General features: G+C 41.4%; 1 protein-coding gene across 2 annotated transcripts in view; it reads left to right on the top strand.

Moving 5' to 3' along the window:
* LOC139757866 (ATPase family gene 2 protein homolog A-like) overlaps positions 1 to 21,942 on the top strand; it is a 229,525-nt gene extending 207,583 nt beyond the window's left edge. For both annotated transcript variants that reach the window (XM_071678773.1, XM_071678774.1), the window contains exon 11: positions 21,607 to 21,942. In XM_071678773.1, the coding sequence (XP_071534874.1) occupies positions 21,607 to 21,816 (210 nt within the window). In that variant the 3' untranslated portion in view covers positions 21,817 to 21,942. The remainder of the gene's footprint in view (positions 1 to 21,606) is intronic.
* Positions 21,943 to 27,830: the final 5,888 nt, after the last annotated feature.

Here is a 27,830-nt window from a genome sequence, read left to right as displayed (position 1 = left end):
CATGTATATACATACGTCCACACACGCAAATATACATACCTACACAGCTTTCCATGGTTTACCCCAGACGCTTCACATGCCCCGATTCAATCCACTGACAGCACGTCAACCCCGGTATACCACATCGCTCCAATTCACTCTATTCCTTGCCCTCCTTTCACCCTCCTGCATGTTCAGGCCCCGATCACACAAAATCTTTTTCACTCCATCTTTCCACCTCCAATTTGGTCTCCCTCTTCTCCTCGTTCCCTCCACCTCCGACACATATATCCTCTTGGTCAATCTTTCCTCACTCATTCTCTCCATGTGACCAAACCATTTCAAAACACCCTCTTCTGCTCTCTCAACCACGCTCTTTTTATTTCCACACATCTCTCTTACCCTTACGTTACTTACTCGATCAAACCACCTCAAACCACACATTGTCCTCAAACATCTCATTTCCAGCACATCCATCCTCCTGCGCACAACTCTATCCATAGCCCACGCCTCGCAACCATACAACATTGTTGGAACCACTATTCCTTCAAACATACCCATTTTTGCTTTCCGAGATAATGTTCTCGACTTCCACACATTCTTCAAGGCTCCCAGAATTTTCGCCCCCTCCCCCACCCTATGATCCACTTCCGCTTCCATGGTTCCATCCGCTGCCAGATCCACTCCCAGATATCTAAAACACTTCACTTCCTCCAGTTTTTCTCCATTCAAACTCACCTCACCTCGTAGAAAGCGACTAGAGGGGACGGGAGCGGGGGGCCAGAAATCCTCCCCTCCTTGTATTTTTTTTTTTTTTTTTAACTTTCTAAAATGGGAAACAGAATGTATATGAATGTATACGTTAATATGGATATGTATGTATATGTGAGTGTATGGAAGTAAAGTCAGGGGTTGGTGAGAGGACAAGAGCAAAGGAAGGAATACCACTACTCCTGAAACAGTTGTGATAGAGTGTAAGAAAGTGAATTCTAGATTGATGTGGATAAAACTGAAAGTGGATGGAGAGAGAAGGGTGTTTATTGGCACCTATGCACCTGGTCATGAGAAAAAAGATCATGAGAGGCAAGTGTTTTGGTAGCAGCTGAGTATGTGTGTTGGGAGCTTTGATGCACGAGACCAGGCTACAGTGATGGATGATTTGAATGCGAAGGTGAGTAAAGTGACAGTTGAGGGTAAAGTTGGTGTACATGGGGTGTTCAGTGTTGTAAATGGGAATCATGAAGAGGTTGTGGATCTGTGTGCTGAAAAAGGACTGGTGATTGGGAATACCTGGTTGAAAAAGAGAGATATACATAAGTATATGTATGTGAGTAGAAGATATGGTCAGAGGGCATTATTGGATTACGCATTAATTGATAGGCATGTAAAAAGAGATTTTTGGATGATAATGTGCTAAGAGGGGCAGCTGAAGGAATATCTGATCACTACCTTGTGGAGGTGAAGGTGAAGATTTGCAGAGGTTTTTGGAAAAGAAGAATCTTGGGAGGAAGAAAGTGGTAAGAGCAAGTGAACTTGAAAAGGAGACTTGTTTGAGAAAGTACCAAAAGAAATTGAGTGCAGCATGGCAAAAAGTGAGAACAAGTGACACAAGGGGACTGAGGGGAGGAATGGGATGTATTTAGAAAAGCACTGATGGCTTATGCAAAAGATGCCTGTGGCATGAGAAAGGTGGGAATTTATGGTGGGCATTTATGGGTCTGGAGAAACTCTATCATACAGCTTCTCCAGACCCATAAATGCTACGTACAAATCCATTTGTTTTTCTAAGTATTTCTCACATACATTCTTCAAAGCATACACTTGATCCACACATCCTCTACCACATCTGAAACCACACTGCTCTTCCCAATCTGATGCTCTGTACATGCCTTCACCCTCTCAATCAATACCCTCTCATATAATTTCCCAGGAATACTCAACAAACTTATACCTCTGTAATTTGATCACCTACCTTTATCCCTTGTCTTTGAACAATGGCACTATGCATTCATTCTGCCAATCCTCAGGCACTTCACCATGAACCATACATACATTGAATATTCTCACCAACCAGTCAACAACACAGTCACCCCTTTTTAATATATCCCACGGCAATACCATCCAAACACGCTGCCTTGCTGGCTTTCATTTTCTGCAAAGCTTTCATTAACTCTTCTCTGTTTACCAAACCATTCTCCCAGACTCCTCTCACTTCACACACCACCTCGACCAAAACACCGTATATCTGCCACTCTATCTTCAAACACATTCAACAAACCTTCAAAATACTCATTCCATCTCCTTCTCACATCACCACTACTTGTTATTACCTCCCCATTAGCCCCTTCATCGATGTTCCCATTAGTTCTCTTTACGCACTTTATTTGCTTTTTTCCAAAACATCTTTTTATTCACCCTAAAATTTAACAATACTCTCTCACTCCAACTCTCATTTGCCCTCTCTTTAACCTCTTGCACCTTTCTCTTGACTTCCTGCCTCTTTCTTTTATACATCTCCCAGTCATTTGTACTATTTCCTGGCAAAAATTGTCAAAATGCCTCTCTCTTCTCTTTAACTAACAATCTTACTTCTTCATCCCTCCACTCGATACCCTTTCTAATCTGCCCACTTCCCACCTTTCTCATGCCACAGGCATCTTTTGCATTATCCATCACTGCTTCCCTAAACACATCCCATTCCTCCCCCACTCCCCTTACGTCATTTGCTCTCACCTTTTTCCATTCTGCACTAAATCTCTCCTGGTACTTCCTCACACAAGTCTCCTTTCCAAGCTCACTTACTTTCACCACTCTCTTCTTTTTTGAAAACCTCTACAAATCTTCACCTTTGCCTCAAGATAATGATTAGACATCCCTCCAGATGCCCCTCTCAGCACATTACCATCCAAAAGTCTCTCTTTCACGCGCCTATCAATTAACACACAATCCAATAAGGCTTTCTGGCCATCTCTCCTACTTACATACGTATACTTATGTAATTCTCTCTTTTTAAACCAAATATTCCCAATCACCAGTCCTTTTTCAGCACACAAATCTATAAGCTCTTTACCATTTCCATTTACAACACTGAACACCCCATGTACACCAATTATACCCTCAACTGCTAGATTACTCACCTTTGCATTCAAATCACCCATCACTATAACCCAGTCTTGTGCACCAAAGCTGCTAACACACTCACTCAGTTCCTACCAAAACACTTGCCTCTCATGATCTTTCTTCTCATGACCAGGTGCAAACGCACCAATAATCACCCATCTCTCTCCATCCACTTTCAGTTTTACCCATATCAATCTAGAGTTTACTTTCTTACACTCCGTCACATACTCCCACAACTCTGGCTCCAAAAGTAGTGCTACTCCTTCCATTGCTCTCGTCCTCTCACCAACCCCTGACTTTGCTCCCTAGACATTCTCAAACCAATCTTCCCCTTTACCCTTGAGCTTCATTTCACTGTGAGCCAAAACATCCAGGTTCCTTTCCTCAGACATATTACCTAACTCTCCTTTTTTCTCATCTTGGTTACATCCACACAAATTTAGACACCCCAACCTAAGCCTTTGAGGAGGATGAGCACTCCCTGCATGACTCCTTCTTCTGTTTCCCCTTTGAGAAAGTTAAAATACAAGTAGGGAAGAGTTTCTTGTCCCTAGTCCCGCTCCTATCCCCTTTAGTCGCCTTCTACGACACAGGGGAATGCGTGGGAAGTATTCTTTCTCTCCTATATATGCAAGTACATGTATATATATATGTATATCAAGAACCATTGCAACACAAACCTCGCCAGGTGGTAGAGTGTCCCGCAGTGTATCGAGACAGACTTCCCCAGAACATTTTTAAAGGGGAAGTAAATGTTTTTAGTTGTGTTACTGGAGTGATAGTTTTCATACATGGTGCTCTGACAAGAAAATAGTGAAATTGGAAAAAAATGTAGCTTAGACATTGAAGCTTATTCTTTTTTTCAAAGTGATAGAGATGGAAAGCAAAAAGGTATTTTTCATAAATGTACTGGAAAAGTTGAGGTCCAGATAAATTTTTGGTCTGTCAAGGCTTTATTATGGCGGATGACCAACTACCTACCCTCATGTATCCAAGATATGGTTGTACTTTGTGTAATGAAGAAAATTGAGAAACATCATAAGCCAATATTCCTGTTTCATGATAAGAGAAGTGGACCAGGCAGTATGATACAGTGGTTATTAGGTACAGTAGGGTTGAGGGTCAAGTCAATTGGGAGGTGAGTTTGAATGGAGAAAAACTGGAGGAAGTGAAGTGTTTTAGATATCTGGGAGTGGATCTGGCAGCGGATGGAACCATGGAAGCGGAAGTGGATCATAGGGTGGGGGAGGGGGCGAAAATTCTGGGGGCCTTGAAGAATGTGTGGAAGTCGAGAACATTATCTCGGAAAGCAAAAATGGGTATGTTTGAAGGAATAGTGGTTCCAACAATGTTGTATGGTTGCGAGGCGTGGGCTATGGATAGAGTTGTGCGCAGGAGGATGGATGTGCTGGAAATGAGATGTTTGAGGACAATGTGTGGTGTGAGGTGGTTTGATCGAGTGAGTAACGTAAGGGTAAGAGAGATGTGTGGAAATAAAAAGAGCGTGGTTGAGAGAGCAGAAGAGGGTGTTTTGAAGTGGTTTGGGCACATGGAGAGGATGAGTGAGGAAAGATTGACCAAGAGGATATATGTGTCGGAGGTGGAGGGAGCAAGGAGAAGAGGGAGACCAAATTGGAGGTGGAAAGATGGAGTGAAAAAGATTTTGTGTGATCGGGGCCTGAACATGCAGGAGGGTGAAAGGAGGGCAAGGAATAGAGTGAATTGGAGCGATGTGGTATACCGGGGTTGACGTGCTGTCAGTGGATTGAATCAAGGCATGTGAAGCGTCTGGGGTAAACCATGGAAAGCTGTGTAGGTATGTATATTTGCGTGTGTGGACGTATGTATATACATGTGTATGGGGGGGGGATTTCTTTCGTCTGTTTCCTTGCGCTACCTCACAAACGCGGGAGACAGCGACAAAGTATAAAAAAAAAAAAGGCCCAGTCCTCTGTTCTTAACGCTACCTCGCTAATGCGGGAAATGGCGAATAGTTTGAAAGAAAAGAAAGAAATATATATATATATATATATATATATATATATATATATATATATATATATATATATATATATATATTTTTTTTTTTTTTTTTTATACTTTGTCGCTGTCTCCCGCGTTTGCGAGGTAGCGCAAGGAAACAGACAAAAGAAATGGCCCAACCCCCCCCCCCATACACATGTACATACACACGTCCACACACGCAAATATACATACCTACACAGCTTTCCATGGTTTACCCCAGACGCTTCACATGCCTTGATTCAATCCACTGACAGCACGTCAACCCCTGTACACCACATCGCTCCAATTCACTCTACTCCTTGCCCTCCTTTCACCCTCCTGCATGCTCAGGCCCCGATCACACAAAATCTTTTTCACTCCATCTTTCCACCTCCAATTTGGTCTCCCTCTTCTCCTCGTTCCCTCCACCTCCGACACATATATCCTCTTGGTCAATCTTTCCTCACTCATTCTCTCCATGTGCCCAAACCATTTCAAAACACCCTCTTCTGCTCTCTCAACCACGCTCTTTTTATTTCCACACATCTCTCTTACCCTTACGTTACTTACTCGATCAAACCACCTCACACCACACATTGTCCTCAAACATCTCATTTCCAGCACATCCATCCTCCTGCGCACAACTCTATCCATAGCCCACGCCTCGCAACCATACAACATTGTTGGAACCACTATTCCTTCAAACATACCCATTTTTGCTTTCCGAGATAATGTTCTCGACTTCCACACATTTTTCAAGGCTCCCAAAATTTTCGCCCCCTCCCCCACCCTATGATCCACTTCCGCTTCCATGGTTCCATCCGCTGACAGATCCACTCCCAGATATCTAAAACACTTCACTTCCTCCAGTTTTTCTCCATTCAAACTCACCTCCCAATTGACTTGACCCTCAACCCTACTGTACCTAATAACCTTGCTCTTATTCACATTTACTCTTAACTTTCTTCTTCCACACACTTTACCAAACTCAGTCACCAGCTTCTGCAGTTTCTCACATGAATCAGCCACCAGCGCTGTATCATCAGCGAACAACAACTGACTCACTTCCCAAGCTCTCTCATCCCCAACAGACTACATACTTGCCCCTCTTTCCAGGACTCTTGCATTTACCTCCCTAACAACCCCATCCATAAACAAATTAAACAACCATGGAGACATCACACACCCCTGCCGCAAACCTACATTCACTGAGAACCAATCACTTTCCTCTCTTCCTACACGTACACATGCCTTACATCCTCGATAAAAACTTTTCACTGCTTCTAACAACTTGCCTCCCACACCATATATTCTTAATACCTTCCACAGAGCATCTCTATCAACTCTATCATATGCCTTCTCCAGATCCATAAATGCTACATACAAATCCATTTGCTTTTCTAAGTATTTCTCACATACATTCTTCAAAGCAAACACCTGATCCACACATCCTCTACCACTTCTGAAACCGCACTGCTCTTCCCCAATCTGATGCTCTGTACATGCCTTCACCCTCTCAATCAATACCCTCCCATATAATTTACCAGGAATACTCAACAAACTTATACCTCTGTAATTTGAGCACTCACTCTTATCCCCTTTGCCTTTGTACAATGGCACTATGCACGCATTCCGCCAATCCTCAGGCACCTCACCATGAGTCATACATACATTAAATAACCTTACCAACCAGTCAACAATACAGTCACCCCCTTTTTTAATAAATTCCACTGCAATACCATCCAAACCTGCTGCCTTGCCGGCTTTCATCTTCCGCAAAGCTTTTACTACCTCTTCTCTGTTTACCAAATCATTTTCCCTAACCCTCTCACTTTGCACACCACCTCGACCAAAACACCCTATATCTGCCACTCTGTCATAAGACACATTCAACAAACCTTCAAAATACTCATTCCATCTCCTTCTCACATCACCACTACTTGTTATCACCTCCCCATTTACGCCCTTCACTGAAGTTCCCATTTGCTCCCTTGTCTTACGCACCCTATTTACCTCCTTCCAGAACATCTTTTTATTCTCCCTAAAATTTACTGATAGTCTCTCACCCCAACTCTCATTTGCCCTTTTTTTCACCTCTTGCACCTTTCTCTTGACCTCCTGTCTCTTTCTTTTATACTTCTCCCACTCAATTGCATTTTTTCCCTGCAAAAATCGTCCAAATGCCTCTCTCTTCTCTTTCACTAATACTCTTACTTCTTCATCCCACCACTCACTACCCTTTCTAATCAACCCACCTCCCACTCTTCTCATGCCACAAGCATCTTTTGCGCAATCCATCACTGATTTCCTAAATACATCCCATTCCTCCCCCACTCCCCTTACTTCCATTGTTCTCACCTTTTTCCATTCTGTACACAGTCTCTCCTGGTACTTCCCCACACAGGTCTCCTTCCCAAGCTCACTTACTCTCACCACCTTCTTCACCCCAACATTCACTCCTCTTTTCTGAAAACCCATACTAATCTTCACCTTAGCCTCCACAAGATAATGATCAGACATCCCTCCAGTTGCACCTCTCAGCACATTAACATCCAAAAGTCTCTCTTTCGCACGCCTGTCAATTAACACGTAATCCAATAACGCTCTCTGGCCATCTCTCCTACTTACATAAGTATACTTATGTATATCTCGCTTTTTAAACCAGGTATTCCCAATCATCAGTCCTTTTTCAGCACATAAATCTACAAGCTCTTCACCATTTCCATTTACAACACTGAACACCCCATGCATACCAATTATTCCCTCAACTGCCACATTACTCACCTTTGCATTCAAATCACCCATCACTATAACCCGGTCTCGTGCATCAAAACCGCTAACACACTCATTCAGCTGCTCCCAAAACACTTGCCTCTCATGATCTTTCTTCTCATGCCCAGGTGCATATGCACCAATAATCACCCACCTCTCTCCATCAACTTTCAATTTTACCCATATTAATCGAGAATTTACTTTCTTACATTCTATCACATACTCCCACAACTCCTGTTTCAGGAGTATTGCTACTCCTTCCCTTGCTCTTGTCCTCTCACTAACCCCTGACTTCACTCCCCAGACATTTCCAAACCACTCTTCCCCCTTTACCCTTGAGCTTCGTTTCACTCAGAGCCAAAACATCCAGGTTCCTTTCCTCAAACATACTACCTATCTCTCCTTTTTTCACATCTTGGTTACATCCACACACATTTAGGCACCCCACTCTGAGCCTTCGAGGAGGATGATCACTCCCCGCGTGACTCCTTCTTCTGTTTCCCATTTTAGAAAGTTAATACAAGGAGGGGAGGATTTCCAGCCCCCCGCTCCCGTCCCCTCTAGTCGCTTTCTACGACACGCGAGGAATACGTGGGAAGTATTCTTTCACCCCTATCCCCAGGGATAATATACATATATATATACATATACACACACACACACATACACACACATACGCACATACACACACACACACATACATATATATACATATGAAAAATGTAAGAAACAATTTAGAAAACAAACTTTTAGCTTGAAATGAATGAAAAAAATGAATGTCACATAATGGTTCAACCTCTGGCTATGGAAAAGGAAATGTACAATTTATTCACACAAACGTCAATAGCAGTTCTCATCAATTTCACCACTGTATCAATAAGCTTCAATGTCTAAGCTACATTTTTCTCCAACTTCACTATTTTCTTGTCAAAAACACCATGCATGAAAACTATCACTCCAGTAACACAACTATAAACATTTACTTCCCCTTTAAAAGTTCTGGGGAAGTCTGTCTCGATACACTGCGGCAAGGCGACGCGACGCTGACACAATCACTGTCACAATATCACTTCTGCCTCCTCAAGTCAATCTCTCAGCCACAGTGCAGGCCTTCATCGTCGAAATCGGTCTTGCATTTACAATTCTATTATCAACTATTATATATATATATATATATATATATATATATATATATATATATATATTATCCCTGGGGATGGGGGTGAAAGAATACTTCCCACGCGTTCCTCGCGTGTCGTAGAAGGCGACTAGAGGGGACGGGAGCGGGGGGCCAGAAATCCTCCCCTCCTTGTATTTTTTTAACTTTCTAAAATGGGAAACAGAAGAAGGAGTCAAGTGGGAAGTGCACATCCTCCTCGAAGGCTCAGACTGGGGTGTCTAAATGTGTGTGGATGTAACCAAGATGTGAAAAAAGGAGAGAAAGGTAGTATGTTTGAGGAAAGGAACCTGGATGTTTTGGCTCTGAGTGAAACGAAGCTCAAGGGTAAAGGGGAAGAGTGGTTTGGGAATGTCTTGGGAGTAAAGTCAGGGGTTAGTGAGAGGACAAGAGCAAGGGAAGGAGTAGCAGTACTCCTGAAACAGGAGTTGTGGGAGTATGTGATAGAATGTAAGAAAGTAAATTCTCGATTAATATGGGTAAAACTGAAAGTTGATGGAGAGAGATGGGTGATTATTGGTGCATATGCACCTGGGCATGAGAAGAAAGATCATGAGAGGCAAGTGTTTTGGGAGCAGCTGAATGAGTGTGTTAGTGGTTTTGATGCACGAGACCGGGTTATAGTGATGGGTGATTTGAATGCAAAGGTGAGTAATGTGGCAGTTGAGGGAATAATTGGTATACATGGGGTGTTCAGTGTTGTAAATGGAAATGGTGAAGAGCTTGTAGATTTATGTGCTGAAAAAGGACTGGTGATTGGGAATACCTGGTTTAAAAAGCGAGATATACATAAGTATACGTATGTAAGTAGGAGAGATGGCCAGAGAGCGTTATTGGATTACGTGTTAATTGACAGGCGTGCGAAAGAGAGACTTTTGGATGTTAATGTGCTGAGAGGTGCAACTGGAGGGATGTCTGATCATTTTCTTGTGGAGGCTAAGGTGAAGATTTGTATGGGTTTTCAGAAAAGAAGAGTGAATGTTGGGGTGAAGAGGGTGGTGAGAGTAAGTGAGCTTGGGAAAGAGACTTGTGTGAGAAAGTACCAGGAGAGACTGAGTACAGAATGGAAAAAGGTGAGAACAATGGAAGTAAGGGGAGTGGGGGAGGAATGGGATGTATTTAGGGAATCAGTGATGGATTGCGCAAAAGATGCTTGTGGCATGAGAAGAGTGGGAGGTGGGTTGATTAGAAAGGGTAGTGAGTGGTGGGATGAAGAAGTAAGATTATTAGTGAAAGAGAAGAGAGAGGCATTTGGACGATTTTTGCAGGGAAAAAATGCAATTGAGTGGGAGATGTATAAAAGAAAGAGACAGGAGGTCAAGAGAAAGGTGCAAGAGGTGAAAAAGAGGGCAAATGAGAGTTGGGGTGAGAGAGTATCATTAAATTTTAGGGAGAATAAAAAGATGTTCTGGAAGGAGGTAAATAAAGTGCGTAAGACAAGGGAGCAAATGGGAACTTCAGTGAAGGGCGCAAATGGGGAGGTGATAACAAGTAGGGGTGATGTGAGAAGGAGATGGAGTGAGTATTTTGAAGGTTTGTTGAATGTGTTTGATGATAGAGTGGCAGATATAGGGTGTTTTGGTCGAGGTGGTGTGCAAAGTGAGAGGGTTAGGGAAAATGATTTGGTAAACAGAGAAGAGGTAGTGAAAGCTTTGCGGAAGATGAAAGCCGGCAAGGCAGCAGGTTTGGATGGTATTGCAGTGGAGTTTATTAAAAAAAAGGGGGTGACTGTATTGTTGACTGGTTGGTAAGGTTATATAATGTATGTATGACTCATGGTGAGGTGCCTGAGGATTGGCGGAATGCGTGCATAGTGCCATTGTACAAAGGCAAAGGGGATAAGAGTGAGTGCTCAAATTACAGAGGTATAAGTTTGTTGAGTATTCCTGGTAAATTATATGGGAGGGTATTGATTGAGACGGTGAAGGCATGTACAGAGCATCAGATTGGGGAAGAGCAGTGTGGTTTCAGAAGTGGTAGAGGATGTGTGGATCAGGTGTTTGCTTTGAAGAATGTATGTGAGAAATACTTAGAAAAGCAAATGGATTTGTATGTAGCATTTATGGATCTGGAGAAGGCATATGATAGAGTTGATAGATATGCTCTGTGGAAGGTATTAAGAATATATGGTGTGGGAGGAAAGTTGTTAGAAGCAGTGAAAAGTTTTTATCAAGGATGTAAGGCATGTGTACGTGTAGGAAGAGAGGAAAGTGATTGGTTCTCAGTGAATGTAGGTTTGCGGCAGGGGTGTGTGATGTCTCCATGGTTGTTTAATTTGTTTATGGATGGGGTTGTTAGGGAGGTAAATGCAAGAGTTTTGGAAAGAGGGGCAAGTATGAAGTCTGTTGGGGATGAGAGAGCTTGGGAAGTGAGTCAGTTGTTGTTCGCTGATGATACAGCGCTGGTGGCTGATTCATGTGAGAAACTGCAGAAGCTGGTGACTGAGTTTGGTAAAGTGTGTGGAAGAAGAAAGTTAAGAGTAAATGTGAATAAGAGCAAGGTTATTAGGTACAGTAGGGTTGAGGGTCAAGTCAATTGGGAGGTGAGTTTGAATGGAGAAAAACTGGAGGAAGTGAAGTGTTTTAGATATCTGGGAGTGGATCTGGCAGCGGATGGAACCATGGAAGCGGAAGTGGATCATAGGGTGGGGGAGGGGGCGAAAATTCTGGGGGCCTTGAAGAATGTGTGGAAGTCGAGAACATTATCTCGGAAAGCAAAAATGGGTATGTTTGAAGGAATAGTGGTTCCAACAATGTTGTATGGTTGCGAGGCATGGGCTATGGATAGAGTTGTGCGCAGGAGGATGGATGTGCTGGAAATGAGATGTTTGAGGACAATGTGTGGTGTGAGGTGGTTTGATCGAGTGAGTAACGTAAGGGTAAGAGAGATGTGTGGAAATAAAAAGAGCGTGGTTGAGAGAGCAGAAGAGGGCGTTTTGAAGTGGTTTGGGCACATGGTGAGAATGAGTGAGGAAAGATTGACCAAGAGGATATATGTGTCGGAGGTGGAGGGAACGAGGAGAAGAGGGAGACCAAATTGGAGGTGGAAAGATGGAGTGAAAAAGATTTTGTGTGATCGGGGCCTGAACATGCAGGAGGGTGAAAGGAGGGCAAGGAATAGAGTGAACTGGAGCGATGTGGTATACCGGGGTTGACGTGCTGTCAGTGGATTGAATCAAGGCATGTGAAGCGTCTGGGGTAAACCATGGAAAGCTGTGTAGGTATGTATATTTGCGTGTGTGGACGTATGTATATACATGTGTATGGGGGGGCGGTTGGGCCATTTCTTTCGTCTGTTTCCTTGCGCTACCTCGCAAACGCGGGAGACAGCGACAAAGTATAATAAAAAAATATAATAATATATATATATCCCTGGGGATAGGGAAGAAAGAATACTTCCCACGCATCCCTCACGTCGTAGAAGGCAACTAAAGGGGACGGGAGCGGGGGGGGCTAGAAACCCTCCCATCCTTGTATTTTAACTTTCTAAAAATGGAAACAGAAGAAGGAGTCACGCAGGGAGTGGTCATCCTTCTCGAAGGCTCAGATTGGGGTGTCTAAATGTGTGTGGATGTAACCAAGATGAGAAAAAAGGAGAGATAGGTAGTATGTTTGAGGAAAGGAATCTGGATGTCTTGGCTCTGAGTGAAACGAAGCTCAAGGGTAAAGGGGAAGAGTGGTTTGGGAATGTCTTGGGAGTAAAGTCAGGGGTTAGTGAGAGGACAAGAGCAAGGTAAGGAGTAGCACTACTCCTGAAACAGGAGTTGTGGGAGTATGTGATAGAATGTAAGAAAGTAAATTCTAGATTAATATGGGTAAAACTGAAAGTGGATGGAGAGAGATGGGTGATTATTGGTGCATATGCACCTGGGCATGAGAAGAAAGATCATGAGAGGCAAGTGTTTTGGGAGCAGCTGAATGAGTGTGTTAGTGGTTCTGATGCACAAGACCGGGTTATAGTGATGGGTGATTTGAATGCAAAGGTGAGTAATGTGGCAGTTGAGGGAATAATTGGTATACATGGGGTGTTCAGTGTTGTAAATGGAAATGGTGAAGAGCTTGTAGATTTATGTGCTGAAAAAGGACTGGTGATTGGGAATACCTGGTTTAAAAAGAGAGATATACATAAGTATAAGTATGTAAGTAGGAGAGATGGCCAGAGAGCGTTATTGGATTACGTGTTAATTGATACGCGCATGAAAGAGAGACTTTTGGATGTTAATGTGCTGAGAGGTGCAACTGGAGGGATGTCTGATCATTATCTTGTGGAGGCGAAGGTGAAGATTTGTATGGGTTTTCAGAAAAGGAGAGTGAATTTTGGGGTGAAGAGGGTGGTGAGAGTAAGTGAGCTTGGGAAGAAGACTTGTGTGAGGAAGTACCAGGAGAGACTGAGTACAAAATGGAAAAAGGTGAGAACAAGGGAGGTAAGCGGAGTGGGGGAGGAAAGGGATGTATTTATGGAAGCAGTGATGGCTTGCGCAAAAGATGCTTGTGGCATGAGAAATGTAGGAGGTGGGCAGATTAGAAAGGGTAGTGAGTGGTGGGATGAAGAAGTAAGATTATTAGTGAAAGAGAAGAGAGAGGCATTTGGATGATTTTTGCAGGGAAATAATGCAAATGAGTGGGAGATGTATAAAAGAAAGAGGCAGGAGGTCAAGAGAAAGGTGCAAGAGGTGAAAAAAAGGCCAAATGAGAGTTGGGGTGAGAGAGTATCAATAAATTTTTAGGGAGAATAAAAAGATGTTTCGGAAGGAGGTAAATAAAGTGCTTAAGACAAGGGAACAAATGGGAACTTCAGTGAAGGGGGCTAATGGGGAGGTGATAACAAGTAGTGGTGATGTGAGAAGGAGATGGAGTGAGTATTTTGAAGATTTGTTGAATGTTTTTGATGATAGAGTGGCAGATATAGGGTGTTTTGGTCGAGATGGTGTGCAAAGTGAGAGGGTTAGGGAAAATGATTTGGTAAACAGAGAAGAGGTAGTAAAAGCTTTGCGGAAGATGAAAGCCGGCAAGGCTCCCAGATATCTAAAACACTTCACTTCCTCCAGCTTTTCTCCATTCAAACATACCTCCCAATTGACTTGTCCCTCAACCCTACTGTACCTAATAAACTTGCTCTTATTCACATTTACTCTCAGCTTTCTTCTTTCACACACTTTACCAAACTCAGTCACCAGTTTCTGCAGTTTCTCACACGAATCAGCCACCAGCGCTGTATCATCAGCGATCAACAACTGACTCACTTCGCAAGCTCTCTCATCCACAACAGACTGCATACTTGCCCCTCTTTGCAAAACTCTTGCATTTACCTCCCTAACAACCCCATCCATAAACAAATTAAACAACCATGGAGACATCACACACCCCTGCCGCAAACCTACATTCACTGAGAACCAATCACTTTCCTCTCTTCCTACACGTACACATGCCTTACATCCTCGATAAAACTTTTCACTGCTTCTAACAACTTTCCTCCCACACCATATATTCTTAATACCTTCCACAAAGCATCTCTATCAACTCTATCATATGCCTTTTCCAGATCCATAAATGCCACATACAAATCTATTTGCTTTTCTAAGTATTTCTCACATACATTCTTCAAAGCAAACACCTGATCCACACATCCTCTACCACTTCTGAAACCACACTGCTCTTCCCCAATCTGATGCTCTGTACATGCCTTCACCCTCTCAATCAATACCCAGGAATACTCAACAAACTTATACCTCTGTAATTTGAGCACTCACTTTTATCCCCTTTGCCTTTGTACAGTGGCACTATGCAAGCATTACACCAATCCTCAGGCACCCCACCATGAGTCATACATACATTAAATAACCTTACCAACCAGTCAACAATACAGTCACCCCCTTTTTTTACCAGTCAACAATACAGTCACCCCCTTTTTTAATAAATTCCACTGCCATACCATTCAAACCTGCTGCCTTGCTGACTTTCATCTTCCACAAAGCTTTTGCTACCTCTTCTCTGTTTACCAAATCATTCTCCCTAACCCTTTCACTTTGCACACCACCTCGACCATAACACCCTATATCTGCCACTCTATCATCAAAACATATTCAACAAACCTTCAAAATACTGACTCCATCTCCTTCCCACATCACCACTACTTGTTATCACCTCCCTTTTAGCCCCCTTCACTGACGTTACCACTTGTTCCCTTGTCTTATGCTCTTTATTTACCTCCTTCCGAAACATCTTTGTATTCTCCCTAAAATTCAATGATACTCTCTCGCTCCAACTCACATTTGCCCTCTTTTTCACCTCTTGCACCTTTCTCTTGACCTCCTGCCTCTTTCTTTTATACATCTCTCAGTCACTTGTATTTTTTCCCTGCAAAAATCGTCCAAATGCTTCTCTCTTCTCTTTAACTAATAATCTTACTTCTTTATCCCACCACTCACTACCCTTTCTAATCTGCCCACCTTCCACGCTTCTCATGCCACAAGCATCTTTTGCGCAAGCCATCAATGCCTCACTAAATACATCCCATTCCTCCCCCACTCCCCTTACGTCCTTTGTTCTTACCTTTTTCCATTCTGTACTCAGTCTCTCCTGGAACTTCCTCACACAAGTCTCCTTGCCAAGGTCACTTACTCTCACCACTCATTTCACCCCAACATTCTCTCTTCTTTTCTGAAAACCTCTACAAATCTTCACCATCACCTCCACAAGATAATGATCAGACATCCCTCCAGTTGCACCTCTCAGCACATTAACATCCAAAAGTCTCTCTTTTGCGCACCTATCAATTAACACGTAATCCAATATCGCTCTCTGGCCATCTCTTCTACTTACATACGTATGCTTATGTATATCTCTCTTTTTAAACGAGGTATTCCCAATCACCAGTCCTTTTTCAGCACATAAATCTACAAGCTCTTCACCATTTCCATTTACAACACTGAAAACCCTATGTACACCACTTATTCCCTAAACTGCCACATTACCTACTTTTGCATTCAAATCACCCATCACTGTGCCTTTTGCATTCAAATCACCCATCACTGGTCTCATGCATCAAAACTACTAACACACTCCCTCAGCTGCAAAACAAAACTTGCCTCTCATGATCTTTCTTCTCATGCCCAGGTGCGTATGCACCAATAATCACCCATCTCTCTCCATATATATAAGAGGAGGTGAGTCACAGGGTGGGGGAGGGGGTGAAAGTTCTAGGAGTGTTGAGAAATGTGTGGAAGGCGAGAATATTATCTCGGAAAGCAAAAATGGTTATGTTTGATGGAATAGCGGTTCCAACAATGTTATATGGTTGCGAGGCATGGGTTATAGATAGAGTTGTGCGGAGGAGAGTGGATGTGTTGGAAATGAGATGTTTGAGGACAATATGTGATGTGAGGTGGTTTGATCAAGTAAGTAATGAAAGGGTGAGAGATGTGTGGTAATACAAAGAGTGTGGTTGAGAGAGCAGAAAAGGGTGTTTTAAAATGGTTTGGTCACATGGAGAGAATGAGTGAGGAAAGATTGACAAAGAGGATATATGTGTCAGAGGTAGAGGGAACAAGGAGAAGTGGGATACCAGATTGGAGGTGGAAAGATGGAGTGAAGAAGATTTTGAGCGACCAGGGCCTGAACTTGCAGGAGGGTGAAAGGCATGCAAGGAATAGAGTGAATTGGAACGATGTGGTATAGCGGGGTCGACGTGCTGTCAGTGGATTGAACCAGGGCATGTGAAGCGTCTGGGGTAACCCATGGAAAGTTTTGTGGGGCCTGGATGTGGAAAGGGAGCTGTGGTTTCAGTGCATTATACATGACAGCTAGAGACTGAGTGTGAATGAATGTGGCCTTTGTTGTCTTTTCCCAGCGCTACCTTGCGCGCATGCGGGGGGAGGGGGTTGTCATTTCATGTGTGATGGGGTGGCGACGGGATTAGGTGGAGGCAGCAAGTACGAATTGTGTACATGTGTATATATGTATGTCTGTGTATGTATGTATATGTTTACGTTGAAATGTATAGGTTTGTATATGTGAGTGTGTGGACATGTATGTATTTACATGTGTATGTGGGTCGGTTGGCCCACTCTTTTGTCTGTTTCCTTGCGGTAACTTGCTGATGCAGGAGACAGCGACAAAGTATGATAAATAAATAAATAAATGGGAGTGCATTTGGCAGCAAATGGAACCATGAAAGTGGAAGTGAGTCACAGGGTGGGGGGAGGGAGTGAAAGTTCTGGGAGCGTTGAATACTGTGTGGAATGCGAGAACATTATCTCGGAAAACAAAAATAGGTATGTTTGAAGGAATAGTGGTTCCAACAATATTATATGGTTGCGAAGTGTGGGCTATATATAGAGTTGTGCGAAGGATGGTGGATGTGTTGCAAATGAGATGTTTGAGGACAGTATGTGGTGTGAGGTGGTTTGATCGAGTAAGTAATGAAAGGGTAAGAGAGATGTGTTGAAATAAAAAAAGTGTGGTTAAGAGAGTAGAAGAGGGTGTTTTGAAATGGTTTGGTCACATGGACAGAATGAGTGAGGAAAGAATGACAAACAGGATGTGTCAGAGGTGGAGGGAACGAGAAGTGGAAGACCAAATTGGAGGTGGAAAGATGGAGTGAAAAAGATTTTGAGCGATCGTGGCCTTAACTTGCAGGAGGGTGAAAGGCGTGCAAGGAATAGATTGAATTGGAATGATGTGGTATACTGGGGTCGACATGCTGTCAATGGATTGAACCAGGGCATGTGAAGCGTTTGGGGTAAACCATGGAAAGTTGTGTGGGCCTGGATGTGGAAAGGGAGCTGTGGTTTTGGTGCATTATACATGACAGCTAGAGACTGAGTGTGTGTGGGTAGGTTTGGCCATTCTTTCATCTGTTCCCTTGCTCTACCTTGCTAATGCAGGAGACAGCGACAAAGAATAATAAATGAATATATATATCTATTTATTAATTCATTTATTTTACTTTGTCGCTGTCTCCCGCGTTAGCAAGGTAGCACAAGGAAACAGACGAAAGAATGGCCCAACTCACCCACATATACATGTATATACATACACTTCCACAACACGCAAATATACATACTTATACATCTCAACATATACATACATATATACACACACAGACATATACATATATATACATGTACATAATGCATACTGTCTGCATTTATTCATTCCCATCACCACCCCACCACACATGAAATAACAACCCCCTCCCCCTGCATGTGTGCGAGGTAGCGCTAGGAAAAGACAACAAAGGCCACATTTGTTCACACTCAGTCTCTAGCTGTCATGTATGATACACTGAAACCACAGCTCCCTTTCCACATCCAGGCCCCACAAAACTTTCCATGGTTTACCCCAGACACTTCACATGCCCTGGTTCAATCCACTGACAACACGTCGACCCCGATATACCACATCGTTCCAATTCACTCTATTCCTTGCACGCCTTTCTCCCTCCTGCATGTTCAGGCCCAATCACTCAATATTTTTTTCACTCCATCTTTCCACTTCCAATTTGGTCTCCCACTTCTCTTCATTCCCTCCACCTCTGACACATATATCCTCTTTGTCAATCTTTCCTCACTCATTCTCTCCATGTGACAAAACCATTTCAAAACACCCTCTTCTGCTCTCTCAACCACACTCTTTATATTCCCACACATCTCTCTTACCCTTTCATTACTTACTTGATCAAACCACCTCACACCACATATTGTCCTCAAACATCTCATTTCCAGCACATCCACCCCCTCTGCACAACTCTATCTATAGCCCATGTCTCACAACCATATAACATTGTTGGAACCACTATTCCTTCAAACATACCCATTTTTGCTTTCCAAGATAACGTTCTCAACTTCCACACATTTTTTAACGCTCCCAGAACTTTCGCCCCCTCCCTCACCCTATGATTCCCTTCTGCTTCCATGGTTCCATCCGCTGCCAAATCACTCCCAGATATCTAAAACACCTCACTTCCTCCAGTTTTTCTTCATTCAAACTTACCTCCCAAATTGACTTGTCCCTCAACCCTACTGTACCTAGTAACCTTGTTCTTATTTACATTTACTCTTAGCTTTCTTCTTTCACAAACTTTACCAAACTCAGTCACCAGCTGCTGCAGTTTCACTCCTGAATCAGCCACCAGCGCTGTATCATCAGCGAACAACTGACTCACTCTCCAAGCACTCTCATCCACAACAGACTGATGCATATACTATGATGCATATATTGCAGAATATCAGTACTATGATGCATATATTGCAGAATATCAGTACTATGAAGCATGTATTGCAGAAAATAGTAAAAGAAACCCTAAAGAATTTTATGCCTATGTTAGAAGGAAGTCACTACCTACTCAATTGGTCACTTATGTTGGATGACATGATTTGAGAAAGTGAAGACAGTAAAACAAGATTTTAAAAGATTTTTCACATCAGCATTTACATTTGAAGATATAATTCATATACTATATACAGTTCCATTGCTGAAAGGAAAACCTTTATGCAACGTATTGACATAAGAGTTGAGGATATAGTATTAGCACTAAATAGAATGAAAGTATATAAAACAGCAGGCCCAAATAAATTTTATCCAAGGGCAATGAAAAAGGCAAAAGAGACAGTTAAACCCTTGACTGCTCTTTTCAATAAGGCACTGTCTATGGGGAAAGTATCAGAAGAATGGAAACTTGCTAGAGTAACACCCATTTTCAAAAATGGTAATGAATCACTGCTGGAAAATTATCACCCAGTTAGCTTAATGTAAGTTGATGGTAAACATATGTAAATCATCACATGGAATAAGACTGCATACCATGACTTGATAAAAGATTCTAAGCATAGTTTTAGACAAAATTGATGACAAATATGCTTGATTTCTTTAATCTTACAATCAACATGTATCACAAAAGTAAAGCAGTTGTTGTCATGTATCTATATTTTCAAAAAGCATTTGATAAAGTTCCACATCGAAGTTTATTAACCTGAATTAAATCACATAGTATAGCTGGGGTATAGCCGGGGTCATACTTCTGTGGTTAGGAAACTGGTTGCCTGGCTGGCCTCAGAATCATTGGATGTTACAAGTGGTGTTCCATAGGGATTAGTCTTTGGACGGGATCTCTTTCTAATGTATATTAATGATATTGATACTGGGCTTCATTTTAAGATGTTGAAATTTGCATACAATACCAAGTTGGAAAATGAATCTACAACAGAAACTGAAGATCTGCAGCTTCTTTTGGATTTAGACAAACTGATGGATTGGAGTGGTGAATGAAATTTACTAATGATACATAAAAAGTTTAACACATTGGTAGGAAAAATGGAAATGAACCGCAAAAGGTAATGAGGAAAAAGATATGGGTGTACTAATCTCTGATGATCTAAAATATAGTAAGCAGTGCACAGAAGCAGCTAAAAGGTGAATAATATTCTTGGATTTAAAGGTAGGGCTATTGAATTTTAGTCCAGAGAAGTTATCCTCATTCTTTACAACTCACTAGTGCATTACTAGCCTGAATAGTGTTTAATTCTATATATGTTTTGAAGAAATATATAGAATGGAGAGAGTTTCGAGGCAAACTGCCATGATTCTTGGAATGAGAAACAAATCCTATGAGAGCCAACTAGATGACCTAGATCTATTTAGATCGAAAAGAGCAAAGTTGAAGGATGATATAATAAAGGCATTCAAAATTATCAGAGTTTGTTAATCATGATCTATCAATCTATTTAATTAAGGACAGACTGATGTGATTCACTTGTAGAAATGGTTGCAAACTCATAGGTAAGTGTTTTACCTCAAATGAGGCAAATTACTTTCTCTTCAACAAGAGTGGTGATATATTGGATGATTTACCAATAAGACTGCTTAAAGTAGTACTGTAAACATGTTGAGGAACACATTTGATGAATATTTCAGATCAGTCTACAACTGACATTATTTGAGCCTCCTTAGTTACTTGAAAAGTTTACAGTATTTTTGCTGTTTGCTGTATGAATTTCTTTGTATCATTTCTTTTGGTTAATAAGTTTTTATTCTAAACCTCCATCCCCAATTGATATACTCTCAGCTCACAAGACAGACAGATTCTAAAGAGAAAATTTAGCTTGCAAGGATGATAGACTGTGTCTCTCTATGGTGGTGTCTTGCAAACAAATCTTGCAATTGTTCTTCCCTTCCTTCCTTTTTCTCTTGACTGAAAAATGTTTCCCTTGGCCACCATTGGGATGACATCCTTGTTCCGATAATTATGAGGTGGAAGGACATGCTGGCAGTTGGCCTATGGGACAGTGATGTCATCACCAGGTGGGTTGCTGATTGACTAAGGACAGACCTACAACATCGTAAGCCACCACCACAGAATGAGTGATTAGTGAAGGGGAAAGTGTTATAGCCTCATTGTAAGGCAAGGGGTTAGAGGATTCTAACCCCTATGAATCAAGGGATTCTCTCCACTCAGCTCAAGGGACATTGCCTTGGAGGGAATAAGTTTTTCAGTCTTCAAAACTCACATTTTTTCATATATATTATTTAATTCTAATTCTTTATTCATCTATGCAGATCCTTCACTTCATAGAGGAGGTCAAGATCCAGAGTAAACAAGATCATATATTGAAATTGTCTGATTCACTGTCCACTGTTGCTAATGATAATAGTGTTGAGGAAATTCTTGAATCAGTCATTCCTAGGACATCACAGAAAATGCTTCAGAAGTACCAAAATTTTGCACATACTCATTGTGCTGTGGAAAGCAAAGAAATGTCTAATTAGCTGTTAAACTTGATTAAGATGTTTCTCTTGACAATGATTGTTTGCTATTTTTGGAAAGTAATATGGAGGTATATGTACAGCATTTCATACTTGTTAAAGGCAATAAAAATGTACAGTGTGCTTATATTTTGATTTTAATTTATCTACCTTGCAAACATAAGAGATGTGACTGAATGTTGTGGTCTCACAATGTATAACTCTTAGATTATAAAGTGTATGTATCCATATATCTTTTAAGCTAATATTCTTTAAAGTACTTGTTATATCCTTTAACTCCTTTTCTGTAGCGTCTCTTTACCACATATGTACCAGCAAATATGAACATTTAGGAAACGTACCTTATAAAAGTAAATATTCAGTAAAAAGTGATTTTTATAGTAGGTCTTGGTTGGGTAAAAATTATGCAGATATCATAGAGGATGAAGAAGGTAGGTCAATTGAGGTACGTTTCTGAATATCAAATGCAAACTTCTAAGTCAATCCATCTCTTTTTTCACTTTTAACCTGTTCAAAAATTTTTTGTACCTCCATTTAAATTTGAGTATCTTAACTGTTATGCATTTTGACATGCCTTCTTCCATTCCTCCTGCTTTGGTACTTTCAGATGACTTATCTTTAAGAGAGAGTGAGAGGTTTTGAACTGATGTGGGTAACACCTAATATCATGTAACAATTATCAGGACAACTACAACCTTGACCTGACAGCTTCATTGAGGTTCAGCAGTTCCTCCAGTACATAACCAGATGTTCATGTCATGTCAGTGACTGACTGTTGTGAAGTTTGACCATACTAGGGAACCAACTAATCCATCCCATCTGTCCCAAAATGAGGTGTGAATTCTGACCTTTGACCTTGCCTTACTATTGTTAATCCACCGATTTTGTTGGAGGTTGCTGCCACTTGCTGAGATACTGTAAGTGGATCTCAGACGGTACTGTGTCATACCCCTTTTGCCAATCACAGGACTGAGAGCTGGAAAGCTTAGCCAGACACAGGCAGCCATCCAGGGATGCCCTACCCTTTATGCACCTAGACTGGATGGATGGCAAATAAATGCTCCAGTAATTGTGGAAATCTGTGTAGCCACCCTCATGTCATCAAATGTGTTAAATCAAAGGAAGAGGAGGAACAAAATTAGAGTACATTCAGAAGACAAAAAATGAGACACACATGAGGCAAGAGGATGTGATAGCCTTGCTACCACTGCAATGTGAGATGGTAATGATAGACTGAAAGCTATATGTATTTAACTGGAATGAACTGGAATTCAAGGATTTTATTAAGGAAAGTGCCCCTTTTAGATTGTATACTGGAAAATGTCGTATTCTGGTGTGTCAAGAGGCAAATTAGGATGAAAGGGAATGATACATCATTATTACTAGATCTTCTCTTCATACATAGTAGCAAGGATATTGAGAGCATACACCAGCTGGAAGAAGTGACTATATAATAAATAATGACATTAAAAGAGCAAAGGCAAGGCAAGACATAAAGAGGAGGTTTGACTGTGGAAACTGTACAAAATCTCAATAATTCATATGGTAATGTAGACTGGAAAATGAAATTCATTAGCCAGGAATGAGGGATTTGCTGTGAGAGGTTATGTGAAATTTACAATGAAAGAGTATAGGCATGGGTACCCAAGCCTTTTTAGATACAGAAGGAATGGTTTAATAAAATATGTCAAAAATTGAAGGTTTGGGATGTGCTGCAGTGCAGATGTAGATGGCACTCCAGCCAGCCAGCATTTGCAAGGTATAAGAGAGCAAGGAATAAGTATAGCTGGATAAGAAAGGAGGAACAAACAAACTCTGGGAAGAGTCTTGAGAACAGGGCAGGTGAAAATCCAAAGCTTTTCCATAAATTCATCAGGAAGCAGTTGTCAGTTTAGGAATAACTAATCAGACTAAAGAATTCAGAAAATATTCAAAGGATGATGTAAACATATGAGGAACTAAATAGCAAGTTTAAAAGGTTTTCAAAGTGAAAGACTCAACCCTAACACCAGTGTTGAAATGGGGAAGAGGGTTTGAAAATTACTGAGATATCTAGAAAAGTCATTAGGAAAATACTACTAAAGAAGTTGATCGATGCGAGGCTTATGGTTCTGATGAAATTTTTCTGTATGTGCTAAAAGATGTGTGCAAACATGCTAGATAACCCATTTGAATTACTGTTCAAGAAATCACTAGAGGCAAAGTGTAAAAGGAATGGAAAAGGGCAAATGTCATACTTATATACAGTAAACCCTAGATTTAGCAGACCCTGATATAAATTTTGGATTTAACAGACAAATAATAGTACAGTACATTAATCAATAATATATTTCATATATATTTATTATACTTTGTCGCTGTCTCCCACGTTAGCGAGGTAGTGCAAGTAAACAGATGAAAGAATGGCTCAACCAACCCACATACACATGTATATACATACACGTCCACACACGCACATATACATACCCATACATTTGAACATATACATATATATACATGCACAGACATACATATATACACATGTACATAATCCATACTTGCTACCTTTATTCATTCCCGTCGCCACCCCGCGACACATGAAATGACAACCCCCTCCCCCAGCATGCGCGCGAGGTAGCGCTAGGAAAAGACAACAAAGGCCGCATCCAATCCCACTCAGTCTCTAGCTATCATGCATAATGCACTGAAACCACAGCTCCCTTTCCACATCCAGGCCCCACAAAACTTTCCATGGTTTACCCCAGATGCTTCACATGCCCTGGTTCAATCCACTGACAGCACGTCAACCCCAGTATATCACATCGTTCCAATTCACTCTATTCCTTACACGTCTTTCACCCTCCTCTATGATCAGGCCCCAATCACTGAAAATCTTTTTCACTCCATCCTTCCACCTCCAATTTGGTCTCCCACTTCTCATTCCCTCCAGCTCTGACACATATATCCTCTTTGTCAATCGTTCCTCACTCATTCTCTCCATGTGACCAAACCATTTCAATACACCCTCTTCTGCTCTTTCAACCACACTTTTTATTACCACACATCTCTCTTATCCTTTCATTACTTAATCAAACCATCTCACACCACATATTGTCTTCAAACATCTCATTTCCAACACATCCACCCTCTGCACAACCCTATCTATAGCCCACACCTCGCAACTATATAATATTGTTGGAACCACTATTCCCTCAAACATACCCATTTTTGCTTTCCGAGATAATGTTCTCGCCATCCACACATTTTTCAACGCTCCCAGAACTTTCGCCCCCTCCCCAACCCTGTGACTCACTTCCACGGTTCCATCCGTTGTCAAATCCATTCTCAAATATCTAAAACACTTCACTTCCTCCAGTTATTCTCCATTCAAACTTACCTCCCAATTGACTTGTCCCTCAACCCTACCGTGCCTAATAACCTTGCTCTTATTAACATTTACTCTCAGCTTTCTCCTTTCACACACTTTACCAAACTCAGTCACCAGCTTCTGTAGTTTTTCACCGGAATCAGCCACCAGCCTTGTATCATCAGCGAACAATAAATGACTCACTTCCCAAGCCCTCACATCCACAACAGACTCCATACTTGCCCCTCTCTCTAAAACTCTTACATTCACCTCCCTAACAACCCCATCCATAAACAAATTAAACAACCATGGAGACATCACGCACCCCTGCTGCAAACCGACATTCACTGGGAACCAATCACTTTCCTCTCTTCCTACTTGTACACATGCCTTACATCCTCAATAAAAACTTTTCACTGCTTCTAGCAACTTACCTCCCACACCATATTCTCTTAGTACCTTCCACAAAGCATCTCTATCAACTCTATCATATGCCTTCCCCGATACATAAATGCTACATACAAATCCATCTGTTTTTCTAAGTATTTCTCACATACATAATTTTTTTTTTTTTTTTTCATACGATTCGCCATTTCCCACATTTGCGAGGTAGCATTAAGAACAGAGGACTGGGCCTTAGAGGGAAAATCCTCACCTGGCCCCCTTCTCTGTTCCTTCTTTTGGAAAATTAAAAAAAAACGAGAGGGGAGGATTTCCAGCCACCCGCTCCCTCCCCTTTTAGTCGCCTTCTACGACACGCAGGGAATACGTGGGAAGTATTCTTTCTCCCCTATCCCCAGGGATAATATACATAATATACATAATATTATGTATTACATACATAATAATTTGTAAAAATAAAAGAATCAGAAATCTCAAATGCCGCACCTTGCACATTTCTTATTGAACTTGTTTTTGGAAGCATGAGGTACACTTTCTTTGTTTCATTCTCAGTCTGCCTCAAGCTATTGTGTGTTCAAGTTGCATACAGAGTGTTTTTGATATTTCAGAAGTGACTCTGTTTATTGAATAATTTTGAAATCCTTACAATTCAAAATGGCATCAAGTGATTGTAAGAGGTGCAATGAAAGCATGTAGTCTGTTCTCACTGTATCACAAAGAGATATCCTTTCAAGGGAGAGGGGTGGCATCACCTCTATCTCAGTCTGACTCCTGCCTACAACCAGTGTTGCCAACCCGAAAATTCATTTTTGGTTCAAATATCCCTAAGAAATCATGAAAAGTTCCTATGTGTCTCTACATACAAAGTACCTACATGAATTTAAGTTATTTTTCAACAATAAGTGCACATGTTTCTTATGAAGTGAGTAATAAGCTTCTTGGAGAAAGGAAAACCAAATAATGAATGCAATGACAATGTTTATTTGAGAAAAGTAAGTTATTTTGTTTCAACATTCATCCAATTTTCTAAATTCCTCTTATGAATTAAGAATAGGACAAAATAAAGTTAACATAACTTATTTTCAATATAGCTAACTTGATAAAGTTCCATTGCCATTCTTTTAATTATTCATGGTGATCATGCAAGGGTTAAAATAAAATGTATATATTATCATTGCAGGTGGAAAGATGGAGTGAAAAAGATTTTGAGTGATCGGGGCCTGAACATGCAGGAGGGTGAAAGGCATGCAAGGAATAGAGTGAATTGGAATGATGTGGTATAGCGAGGTCGACGTGCTGTCAATGGATTGAACCAGGACAGGTGAAGTGTCTGGGGTAAACCATGGAAAGTTCTGTGGGGCCTAGATGTGGAAGGGGAGCTGTGGTTTCGGTGCATTATACGTGACAGCTAGAGACTAAGTTAGAATGAATGTGGCCTTTGTTGTCTTTTCCTAGCACTACCTCACACACATGAGGGGGGAGGGGGTCGTTATTTCATGTGTGGCGGGGTGACGACAGGAATGAATAAGGGCAGACAGTATGAATTATGTACATGGGTATATATGTATATGTCTGTGTGTGTATATATATGTATACGTTGAGATGTATAGGTATGTATATGTGCGTGTGTGGATGTGTATGTATATACATGTGTATGTGGGTGGGTTGGGCCATTCTTTCGTCTGCTTCCTTGTGCTACCTTGCTAATGCGGGAGACAGTGACAAAGTATAATAAATATGAATAAATAAATATTATTTGATGGACTGGTGATTGTGGGTATCTGGTTTAAAACGAGACATATACGTAAGTATATGTATGTGAGTAGGAAAGATGGTCAAAGGGCATTACTGGATTACTTGTTAATTGACAGGCAGGTAAAAGAGACTTTTGGATGTTAATGTGCTGAGAGGGGAAGATGGAGGGATGTCTGATCACTATCTTGTGGAGGCGAAGGTGAAGATTTGTAGAGGGTTTCAGAAAAGAAGAGAGAATGTTGGGGAGAAGAAATGGTGAGAGTGAGTGAGCTTGGAAAGGAGACTTGGGTGATGAAGTACCAGGAGAGATTGACAGTAGAATGGCAAAAGGTGAGAGGAAATAACGTACGGGGAATGGGGAAGGAATGGGATGTATTTAAGGAAGCAGTGATCGCTTGCACAAAAGATGCTTGTGGCATGAGAAAGGTGGGAGGTGGGCAGATCAGAAGGGGTAGTGAGTGGTGGGATGAAGAAGTACATTGTTAGTGATAAAAAAGAGAGAGGCATTTGGACA

Source organism: Panulirus ornatus, chromosome 28 (genome assembly GCF_036320965.1).
Source record: "Panulirus ornatus isolate Po-2019 chromosome 28, ASM3632096v1, whole genome shotgun sequence".
Lineage (NCBI taxonomy): Eukaryota > Metazoa > Arthropoda > Malacostraca > Decapoda > Palinuridae > Panulirus > Panulirus ornatus.
The sequence above is the reverse complement of the archived record's forward strand: the minus strand, read 5'-3'. Positions and strand labels throughout refer to the sequence as shown.